The sequence below is a fragment of the Aplidium turbinatum genome, chromosome 5, assembly GCF_918807975.1.
Source record: "Aplidium turbinatum chromosome 5, kaAplTurb1.1, whole genome shotgun sequence".
In the NCBI taxonomy this organism is placed as follows: domain Eukaryota; kingdom Metazoa; phylum Chordata; class Ascidiacea; order Aplousobranchia; family Polyclinidae; genus Aplidium; species Aplidium turbinatum.
This window is the reverse complement of record NC_137476.1, coordinates 7,374,254-7,386,627: the sequence shown is the minus strand read 5'-3', so window position 1 is coordinate 7,386,627 and position 12,374 is coordinate 7,374,254. Positions and strand designations below refer to the sequence as shown.

At 37.3% G+C, this 12,374-nt stretch overlaps 1 protein-coding gene across 1 annotated transcript; it reads right to left on the bottom strand.

The window, feature by feature from the left end:
* Positions 1-1,957: 1,957 nt before the first annotated feature.
* Positions 1,958-2,698, bottom strand: LOC145770897 (52 kDa repressor of the inhibitor of the protein kinase-like). The gene has a single exon (XM_082582641.1). The coding sequence runs from the start codon at positions 2,696-2,698 to the stop codon at positions 1,958-1,960; it is 741 nt and encodes a 246-aa protein (XP_082438767.1).
* Between the last annotated feature and the right edge of the window lie 9,676 nt (positions 2,699-12,374).

The following is a 12,374-nucleotide window of genomic DNA, read 5'->3' as shown; positions in this document are numbered from 1 at the left end:
AATCTGTTCTATAGCCTACTTGTTTTCAAAGACTACGCTTGTTAAGTTGTTTTTATTACGGCATGATAAGATACTAAATTTTGAATGAGTCCTTGAGACATCTGCTTTCAGACTAAGGGTCGAATGCAGAAAGATAGCTCAAAATAAACCTAACTTAACGCCAAGCTCTTCTCAGGCAAGCGGAGTTTCAGTCAAGCTCGGTTTAAAACTTGAGCGCGCTGCAGAAACTAATTTGCAAGGTCGCTTGGCCAAGCCACCCTTTGAGCTGCGCTTCATAATAAAACTGGTTTTAAGCCACGTTTTTGACGCAAAGTGTGACGTCACTCGACTTGCAATGGTGATTTTTGAAACCTACCCGACAAATAAAGTAATATTGTAAGTTTAGAAGTTGTTCGTGTAATTAGGGATGCTTTATTAATGACACCATAATACCTTATGTTACATCACAATTGAATTTGAAACGCAGTTTCCAGTTGGTGGTAGCAAGTTAGTAGCCTGTTGTAAGACAAAGCATGTTGACAGCAACTAGCAAGCATGTAGTAGACAACAATAGCAATTTCTGCTATTTCCTTTCAGCCTAATTATAATCTTTTCTTTTTGCCTCAACATAATATTCAAGACACAAAATTCTGTATCACTGTAGGTTACATCATTACAGGCCCGCAACCAGCAAATATTTTCGGGGGGGGCATTTAATTTTTATCAAAGAACAAACATTAAAATGATGCATTGTGACATTTTTATGTTAGCCTAATGTCCACGCCCATTGATAGAGTGTGTGGCACTACCATGTTACGGTTCAGTGGTCATAACTTATGTCAATCACGTTTTTGTTTAGTACAGCATTAAAGGAAACTCGCCTTTGTAACCTTTTCTCATTTAGCTATGACTACCCAAGGAAGAAAATTACGATAAAACAGTAATGTGTTCACTGTTCAGTCGATTACAAATAAAATACAACATCTGTAGGCTACGAACTGCATTGGCACGACTGGAGTCATAAATTAATCAATAACATATATTTACATCAACATAAACAAACAGATACATATGAATGAACTCAACACGGTAATTACAAATTAAAATCCTGAAACATTTTGTTGGCTCACCAAGTTTTTATGTTTGTAGGCCCAAAGAAGTTGACTTTGCAAATGCAAAATGACATTTTATTTTAGAGCATAATGTCTAACTTTCTACTTGATTTGGCAAGTTCGTTTAACACCAATTCCGCGCTTGGAATTTGAGTACGATGGATTTGCACGAGAGCTAGTCCAGAAAGCCTGTCCTGTCCCATAGTGGTGAGTCCAATTCGGTGAGTCCGAAGCGGTGAGTTCCTAACCTCTAATCCCTAACCCCTAACCGTAAAACGGCAATGATAATTAGGCTACGGTACCCGATAATTTAAAAAAAAAAATTGAAAAAATCCCCCGTTAAGGGATCGGACTCACCGAAACGAGCCATTTCAAACTTTTCAAGCGTCGTAGAGACGTAGACAGCTAAATGTTCTTTCTGCAGAAGCAGTTGTGACTGGAAGTGTAGCCAAAATTATCAAGAGTTTGTAAATGTTTGGATAAAACTCTTTTTGGGATTCTACTGCTGACACCGCATTAATCGCACTTGCTGGCCTTTCACTTTCAAGAATTTGTTCCCACTTAATTTTCCACCTGGCAAGTTCATCTATCATGGCTTCGCAGTCAATGTCTCCTTTGTAAAATTGTAGGCTACTGTATTGTCAATGTCACTATAACTCGTTGAAGCGACATTTCTAGGCACAATGAGTTGAATTTGGGCAGCTGTTTTAAAATGCTTATGAAATCTTCCCTGCAATTCTTGTAGAAGGCCATCTACATATGGTATGTAGCCTATACAGATTGACGATAGAAATCTTCCGGATCATTTGTCTCGTAGTTTGCTCTCATTGATTGGCGACCAGCTTTCCTAGGTATTGTTATTGCATCTAACTTAGAGACAGCTCTTGGGCCTTAGAATATATTGTTTTGAAATCAGCAACTGCATTTTCTCTGCAATCAAATACAACTGCTTGAACTCCGCTAATTTCCTTTGCACACTGTGTGAGGTCCATATTTGGAGATTGAAGAATTTTAGAAATCGCCAAAAGTAATCTTGAAAATCTGGCGCACACACAAAGAGATACAACAAATTTTGGAGAGAGCATAGCACATAAATATTGCGATGCCTTGGCAGCAGCAGTTGTATCTGACCACTCTGTCATTCCTTCAAGTGTGTCAAGCACGACAAGAAACATTTCCACAAATTTTGTGACATTCTTGTGACGATCCACCCACCTGGTTTCACACAGGCGTGTGAGTGACTTACTCCTACGTGCACCCGAAATGCATTCACTGCTCTGTTGCAATGCTTTCATGCGCTTTGCTGAACCTCTAACAAATGTGGTGATGTCCTTAATTGTGCTCACGCAATTAGCTATGGCAGCTACACTGGAAGCCTTACAAACAACCAGATTCAATACGTGTGAAGCACAGTGCATATACACAGCAGTAGGGTACTGTCTTTTCACATGTGCCTGCACACCATAAACGTACCCTTTCATCGATGCGCATCCATCGTAGCCTTGACCTCGCATCTTTTCGAGATTTAGTCCATAGGAAGACAAAACCTCTAGCAATTTCTTAGCAATTCCTTCACCAGTAGTTGCATGGAGTTCCTCAAATCCCATAAAAACCTCATGAATAGCTTTGTTTTTTACAAAACGCAAAACAATGCTCATTTGTTCATCGCAGCTGCTTTTGATCTCGAACTATTTACTTGTTTTTACACGCTTTTTATGGTGATAATGGATGCTGACATTATGTATACGCTAACGAAACAGATAATGAGGATGCCAGCCTAATTTATCGAACAAAAACATTAGCATGGCTTCCAACCAGCGTAGCCTACTTTCGGTTTCGATAGTCTACACTCTACAGTAGGCTATGGCTGTACGTGTACGACGTACGTCTATTCATAGTACATTTCATACTGCATAGAACGCTTAAAATTTTTTCAAAAAATTTCGGGGGGGGCAAATGCCCCCAATGCCCCCCCCTGGTTGCGGGCTTGCATCATTATAACATAGCATGATGCCCTTCCGTTCCATTGTTCTTTGTATACCTGACACTTGTATCATTACTCGATAATGAGCTGAAAGATGAGCATTATCGCTATATGTTGTTTTAAAACTATAAAAAAATGGGCCTTTCAGCAACAAAAGTGCCCTTTTTTTATAATCCTGCCCCCCCCCCAGTGAAAACTCGTTCCGGCGCCCCTGCAAGTAGCAATCGTTTTTTAACAACTTTGTAACTGAAAAATAGCAGTGAACCAAAAATATTTGGAGGTTTGTCAAGGAGCTAAATAGGAACATTCCACCTGTAACTCAAATAAATCTGGTCAGAATTTTCTCTTTAAAATATATCTATTAATTTATAAAGTTTTCTATGGTTTTGCTCCGAACTATCTGGACACTTTGCTTGTTCATTATAAACCTGCCAGAACTTTGCGTTCTCAACATCAATTGCTCTGTGCAACCCTTTATGTAAGACACAATATGGAAATCGTACCTTCCCAGTTGTTGCTGCCAGTTGCTGGAACGGTTTACCTATTTGTGTGAAAGAAGCTGAAAATTTAAATGAATTCAATGCTCGCTTGAAAACGTTCTACTTCAATGAACATTATGACTGAAAGTACCGTATTAATTATCACCATTGTCATGTACAGCGCCCAGGAGCATAGTTTGACTGTGGATGTGGCGCTATATAAATATTGTTATTATTATTATTACCGTATTTAACCTGGTCGTATGAAATGCTGCTAGTAAGCTTCAGCATTTCCAGAAAGGCGTACAGTGTTCTACAGACGGAGAATGAACATTTTAGCAAGCTTCAAAAAGTGCCCTGCACGATGGACTAATTACACAACTTCACCACAATCCTTTAAAATCCAGTTTGCAAAAATGTTTAAGTCAAGATCCGCCGCTGTTAAGTCGCCTTTTTTGGCGACTTAAATTGGTGGCTCAAAACCTGGAATGAAACGAGTTTTAAGCTTGGCTTAAAGTAAGAATAGTTTCTGCAGCGCAAAACTCGGTTCAAGCCACTATCTAAGCCCGGCTTGCTTAAAACTAGTTTTGAGCTACCTTTCTGCATTCGACCCTTACTGTTTACAAACATTCTAATTTATGCTACACGAAAAACACGCGTCCTACATTCCCGCACATATCAAGCGACAACATTAATTTTACTAACAAAAAAAATTTATAAAAGTAAACAAACTTATGTCTGCACTCTCCAGCCTCGAAACTCTCCCTCTCCATCCTCCCCAACTTTCATCTCAGTGCTGCCACATTTTCAGAAAATTGACGTCCCCATAAAATCTCAACCAAGTTTGTGAAACAAACAGAGCCGAAAATATCCCAAATCACGTGATAATTTCAATAAATCAAATTTAAATAAAATAAATACTCTGCAACGAATAGCTACACATAAATCATTATGCCTCAGCACATATCATGACAAGCAGGTTTTTTCCTGCGCTTTTTGAAAGTAGGATGTAGGCTACAATTTTTGCTCTCCAGATCTTAAAACTGGATTTGCGCAAATTTAAGACTTGGAGAAAAACTCAATACAAGAACATATTATAACAGAAAAATCACAATTTTATCTTCAAAAATTTTTAACCTACAGAAATCATGAATTGAAATTTGGGAAAAATGTGGATAAGACAAGAAGTAGGCTTTTAAATAGAAATTCAGTCATACAAAAAATTGTCTGTTCTGAACTAAGATTTAATTTATTATCATTAAAATAAAAGTTTGAATTGTGAAAATTAGTTTTTTTGTAATCAAATTGTTAAACTTATGAGTTGACTGGTATATTTTTTTTTCTCGGTTGTTTTAAAAAAGAGATCAAAACGTTAATTTTACAAAGCTACAGTGCATTGTGAGTGATATGTTATGGAAACCAAATTGTCATTTGTGTTTAGGTCTACGTTATCTTAAATATGTTTTTTTTTTTTTTTTTCTTGGTGCGGATGTTGAAGCGCGGGAACGTTTTCACGTTTTATTTATTTTTCTCTTGTAAGTTTATTTTAAATGACAAAATCGTCATTTCCGTAGCGTGGCAATTGACTAGTAGACCGTATATGGTCGTTTCGTTGTCTCCCTGACGGTATGGGAACTTGTGTAACTTTTGCATTATGTATATTACTTGCATTTTTCGAACATGTACCTATGTTCCTGTTACTGACAACTAAAACATTGATTGATTGATTGATTGATTGATTGATTGATTGATTGGTTCGTATGGTTACCCTGAGCCAGTTTCCCAATTTTTTCACCTTGCTGAGTCTTCTATGACATCACAATTTATTTTATCATCGCCTTTTTAAGACTCTCAAATACAAAATTCGGAAAACTTGTCTCAAACCGATTTGATAAGCGCAGCAAACAAGATGTTAAATAAAAATACAGCATGTAATACAATTAAGCCTATTGCCTTACTGATCATTGTTTGATAAATTTTGTACTGAACTTCAATTGCTTTACTGGATAATAATTTCCTCATTTCCGTACGATTCTTTCAAAGCTGAGACTGGTGAGTCAATATTGCTTGATTGCTGTATGCGCGCTGCGGCAACCGCAGACTTGGATTCTTGATATTACAATTTCTATTCAAGTTCTTGATCAAGAAGGCCTAAATACTAACAATTTGCTTATCTGAATAGTTAAGAAAATAACCAGTTACTTTTTACGCAGTAGCAATTCTTCAAACTTAAGCATCAATCAAAAACTTTTTTTCAGTGTCTTGGACATTTCTTTTTCTCTCATATCTTTTAAAACTATAAGAAAATCTTCATTGGCCAATAAACATATCGAATCAAAACTGTAGCCCCTCTATTCCAAATGATCACGAGCCGTAACTGGTCTTGGACATTTCTCTTGCAGTAGGCTAAAGGTGAAATAATTCTGAATACAAAAGGCCTTTCCTGGCCTAGAGTTGGCTACAGTAAATGTAAAAATATTGTTGGTGCAGTTAGCAGTGCATTTCTTCAAATGCTTACTATTATAGGCTACAGCTCTACAGCCAGGGGTTCCGGAAACTTCCTGAGAGTGGGGGGGTAATTTTAGCAGGGGCGGAAATGATGTTTTTGACACCAACAGGGGGCTTATTGGATTATCGAATTACATATACTTCTGGGAGGTCGCCCCTAGACCCCATTCGCATTACTGAAAGCTTCAGTTTCTTATACAGCGTCTTAGGCGAAATACTTCGCGCCGAAGGCGCAAAAATTTTTGCTTTTCAGCTCGATTTAAACCAAAAACTTATTTCAACAAATCTGAAATCGCGAATAAAAAATCTTTGACATTTGCCACATTTTTTGAAGATTTGAGACAATTTCGACTGGAAGAGGGGACGACGGGACGTACACAAAAATCCATCTCAGTATTCTTCCTTGACTCAAGTCCTCCAAATTTTGCACTTCAGACGATAAAAGGTCAAAAGCGTTAAGGTTAAAGCTAGGCCTATATTTAACTCAGAAAAAAATAAAATTAAAGCTAAAATGCATTAACTTTTACAACAATTGAAAATAGAGAGACATCTTGATCGATTCGACACTACATGAAGCCCTACCATCTGCGCCGTGTAAGAAATAACACTAAACAAAAAATGGAATTTTCCAAATAATAATATTATTCAAAAATAAATAGGAATTTTACTTGACTCAGCACATAGCTGTCCCTTGACTCAGCTATCCCTTGCAATCAATTTTAAAAGCTACCCATCGTATCGCCATCAGCAAAATCGCATGGCATGGGAAAACCATCAAACTCCGCATGGTTCAAACAAAGGCGAAGAGAAGCTTTCTCCGCGAAAAAAGCCGCCGAGTTACAACGATTCAACGCCGAAAGACATTGAAACAGTGCAACTGTAGTAGATTTCGTTTATGAGTGGTAAAAAAGCGAAATTAAACAGTTTGTAGCAGTGAGAAATTATGACGTCACACATAGCGCATTCTGATGCGTATATTTTTGACAGGATACATAGTTTGGCGTTGTCTTGCGAGTCGGAGTTTCCAAGCAAAAAACTCAAAAGTTGTGCAACAAAATAAAAAAATGAAAATAAAACACAAAAGTAAAAAAACATTAAGAATAAAATTTGTATCTCTACATTAGTGGGGGGGTAATTTTACATTAGTTACCCCCCACTCCAATTAGTGGAGGGGTAATCACCCCCGCGGCCCCCCCTCTAACGGAGCCCATGGCTACAGCTACAAACTGTTATAGGCTACAGCTCCTCTCGGAAGAAACATAGCTTACGGTACCGAGAAAAACATTTTTTCGGAAAAATCTACATTGATCAATATTTCACCAAAATAAAATAATGTTTCTGGTAAATAGGCTATCCTTGCCGGTAAAGTTTCTTCGAAAGGAAATCAAGGATGAAAAGTTACTTTGAAAATATTTTGTTTTGTAATTTCGACATATTTGGTTTCTTTTTGACATGAATTATTTGCATTGATTTTGTTTTGTTTTGTTTGTTTTATCTTTATCCTGCATTGCGGGAAAGCGGACTTGAGCGCTATGAATCGGTGTTCGCCTTCCGACGTACACCTGACCCACGCTGCAGCCGACTGCAATGTCTGTTTCCGGTTGTCTACTCTACTTATGACTTAAATTTGGTACTACCCATTACTCGAAATCGATCACTGGGTAGAGGCAATTATCGTAAAGTTTCTTGCCCAGAGAAACAACAGCAAGTGCGGGTGGCTGGAGTCGAACATGCAGGCTCTCGACTGTGAGCCCAACGCGCTAACCACTCGGCCACTGCTGCCCACGCGGCCACTTTTGTTTCGAATTAAACAAACTGTAAAAGATTTCAACCAAAAAAAGTTTGTTTTGAACAGCGCTAATATTTTACAGGGCGTTTTATTTCTGGTGAATATATTTACCAGGGTAGATTTTTTCTGAAGTAGTTAGAATGGCAATTCAAAATGATAGCGCTTTAACAATTCAAATCGGTTGAACGTAGTTCAGTTGCCGTCATTCAAACGTGAATTGCTAGCCTACATTTAAACTAGTCATGCAAGTTGTATGCTTTTTTTTAAAGAAAAGTGTTTCTAACCAGAATTGAAAAAAAAATGTTTAATATTTTTTTGTGAATACCTTTTAAAAAATTGAAATGCAGAAACAGAATTTGTACTTTTGCAATTCTGAAAAATAACTTGGCAAATCTGGTATCCTTTCAGCAGTGCTTTTCATCCTTTTTTGAGCCAAGCAACAAGCAACACTTTTTTGCAATAAAATAATCCTGCCGAACAGCAAACGAAATTTTATACAGTTGTAATAACATAAACAGCACAACAACAATTTATTCACTTTCAGTTTTTGTCAGTGCGATATGGGCCTGTTTGAATTAGCACAAAGTTGATATTCGGGAAGGAATTGCAGAAAAAGGAACGTGATGATTTTTTACCGATGTTCCACGGAATAGCCTACTACAATAGTAAACACTAAGTCAAACTAATAATTTTTGCTAACAATCTTTCACGAAGCACCAGCGTGCGCGGAACACCGATTGATAATAATCATTGTGGCCTGCAGAACAAGAACGTAATTTTAGTGAAAACTTTTTCTACCCGTAAGTGAAAAGTCAATACCGTCCCAGCGACACTCTACTACAACATTGCTAAGTAACAACATTCTAATGTGCTTGTATGCTTGCTAGTTTAAAGGCAATAATATTTGTGTAAGCCTAGCTTTAGCCTGATTGTAGAATGTAGACTACTATAGCCTATAGTCAATGACACCATTTCCAGTTCTTTGACGTGCTGGTAGGATATATCAATTCATTTTAGCTTGTAGCCTACCGGATACGTTAATATAGAAAAATAAAATGATATGGTAACAGCAGTTTACAAATTTATACCAACAGTAAACCAAGTCCTGATATCACACCGAAAGAAAACGCTGCATCAAAACTGTGTTTGGGTTTATTATTTTGGAATAACATAATTTACATTTCACTGAGTAATGTTTAGAATTTCACAAGATTAGAACAGAGTTTTTTTGTGCCCTGCGTTGTTCTGAACGTGGGGGGTCACCAGTGTGGGAGAGGGTCGCTAGTCCTCACTCCCGTTGGTCAACGTTGCCTTACATGTGAGAAGGGGAACTCACGATACAGAGGTTAAGCTAGATAATAAAAATTAAATTGACTTTCCCCCTCTAGCGGATACAAGAATGAGCAATTGCTGATCACGTGTCCCCTCTCAAAACAAAAACAGTATTTTTTTCTACAATTGCAAAATTTCCTGCTTATTTTTCTTGCGTTATTACATGCTATCGGACAAGGCCAATCGTATCATGGCCCCGACCTGGCACGCAAGCAATAGTTTGTTAACCCTATCCTATAGGCAGTTTTATGTAGCCTAAGTTACTAACTTTATAATCTTAAAATAATGTGTTTTTAAAACGAGTGTTTATGAAGCATAACATAATAGATTATTGCAAGAAAATATTAAAATGCTTGGTCGATCTGAATAAATTATAAGCTACAGATGCCAAAATGCAGAAATTAAACTGATGTTTGTAAACCGTTCCAAAACTAAAGTGTTTCCATCGATAGTGTCACGAGTTGAATGGTTTCAATGATGAACTCAAACTAATTGTGACAAAGCCATCGCAATTCTTAGCAGACTGGACTCCGAACAGGCTACCATGCTTTAATCTACTGACTGCTGGTTTAATCACCGGAAATTTAAGCCTACTAACAATAGACCCGCTCTACGGCAGCCTGAATATGATGCAATAACTGCAATAATGCCGGTAATATAAAATATTGCAATTGCTATTACTTTCCTATTCTCAATTTACAAAAACAATTCGGCTACGTACCTTAACTTTTACATTATGCTACCGTAATCGAATACAGCAGTTACTATTATTTGTCCATGCTGTGGTTACGATTATCAAACGCTTCCAAACCAATGGGCTGCAAAGTATTTTAAAATATTTCAAGTATTAAAAAAATACTGATCAAAAGACAAAGAAATTCCTTTGTAGATGGGTGGCGCTGTGTCAATGACTGGAATCTATCACAGTATCTTAGAACATAGTATGAAGAATGAAAGTCGTCCTACACGATCACACGGCGCTGGTTCGGCTCTCTGGGTGTGCGCTTGAGCAACGCATTTCAGGACTGTTCTCCATTCAGCGGCATCTAATGGATAGAATAATTCCCTGGCAGCAACATTTTAACAATCGGAAACTTCACTCCGTTAATCTCGGTAACCAGCCCTTCTTCAAAAGCTTCTACAAGTATGCGAAACTCTCAGAAATAACCTATAAAGGCTTTGTGAGTCCGAGGATAGATTCAAAATCAACCAACCCATCATTCGGATTCACTCCTTCTTGTGCAGATTAAAACTCGTTGCAAAGCCAATGATAGCAAAATTATTTAAGTTTATGTCATGTTGTTAGGAATTCGAACTATATCAAGAAAATCTGCATTGTGTTCAAAATGTTTTCTTGATTTGAGAAACATCTTGCTCTGTTGAGATTTTTTAGTTCCTCTAGGTTACCACTGTGAGAATACAGTAGGTGACTCTCAAAAGAGACTCGATGTATTGTTAAAACGAATGTTTTTGAAGCAAATGGCAGATGCGATACGGAAATATTGAGACGAATAGAAATAGCAAGAAACAACTTCGTAAAAATAAAAAAGACATTAACAACACGCAAAATTAACATCAACACTCGAAAACGAATTGTGAAATGCTATATATGGACTACGTTACGTTACAATACAGAAACATGAAGACTGTCATCACAAATGGTTAAACGACTTGAGGCATTTGAAATGTGAATTTATAGAAGAATGCTTAAAATTTCATAGAAGGATAAAATCACAAACAAAGATGTACTATCCAGAATACAAACCAACATGGAAATTCTACAAACAATTAAATCAAGAAAATTGAAATATTTTGGTCACATGATTCGCAATAATTCTATTCAAAGACAGCTACTAGAAGGAAAAATGAACGGCAAACGAAATAGGGGGCAGATCACCAAGAATTTGGACTAATGATATTGAAGAATGGTCAGGACTTAATTACAAAACTGCAGTAGAAAAATCTCACAACAGAGAAACTTGGCGTTTCATTGCCTCCAACCCTCGACGAGAGGAAGGAACTTAATGATGATGATGATGATGAAGCAAAGTATAATAGATTATGCTTTGCATAACAATAGCAACGACAGGAAGGTGCAAGAAACACTTTGGATCGGGGTCCAAGAATCGTCTCAAGGGTCAGGGAAATCAAAGGAACCACCGCATAGGCTATTACATTGCTATACCGCATTTGCATCTAGTCCAGGGCTTCTTAAACTGGGGTCCATGGACCCCCAAGGGGTACGCGGACTAGTTTTAGGAGGTCTATGAAGGCTAAATGGAAATCTTATTGTAGAATTTCAAAAATGGAATAATTTTTTTCTAAAGAAAAGAGATTATGCTCAAACAACGCTGATGATTTTGATTTTCTTCAGGTCATCGTTACTCATTGCTTTTTACATCGCCACACATTAGCACCGAAAAGTCTCCCAACAAATTTGAAAGAAATTTTGTCTGGTAGTGTGAAAACCATTAATTTTATCAGAGCTTGTGCTTTGAACCATCGAATATTCAAGAGGTTATATCAAGACATTGAAGCGGAACATGAAGTTCTCCTCCATTATACAGAAGTTCGCTGGCTGTCAAGGGGACAAGTTTTGAAGCGCTTATTTGAACTTCGAATTAAAGTTTCTTTTTTTCTAAGAGACAAAACCATTGAACTCTCAAAGCAGTTAAACAATGAAGAGTTTATTCAAGGGTTGGCTTACTTGGCGGATGTTTTTACTCATATGAATAAGGTAAATCGTTCTATTCAAGGCTCTGCCTTTACAACTATGGACACTTCTGAAAAACTTAAAGCTTTTCAGGACAAGTTATCTCTGCGAAAAAGGAGATTAGAGACTAACAACTATTCTAATTTCTCAACGTTGGAAGAATTGATGCTTCAAAATGAAACTGCAGTTTGTAATGCTCTGCCATCTTCTCTGCACACAGACATTAGGAAGCATTGCAAAACTTTTTCAGAGGTTACTGCTTAGCCTCAGAGGATATTAAAAATACAGCATAGATACGTTACCCTTTCTTCGTTGAACTGGAATCTATCAGTGATGAGGACCTTGCAAAAGATGAGTTCATTGAACTAAGGGCAATGGAATCATTAAGAATGTCCTTCAATTCGAAAAGTATTGGCAATTTTTGGAGTTCGTTGACGCAAGCATATCCTCTTTTGGTAAAGAGAGCCATAGCTACTAT

What these genes read in the sequence shown, in the direction of transcription:
- LOC145770897 (XM_082582641.1), bottom strand. Translation starts at nt 2,698, where the DNA reads ATGGGATTTGAGGAACTCCATGCAACTACTGGTGAAGGAATTGCTAAG.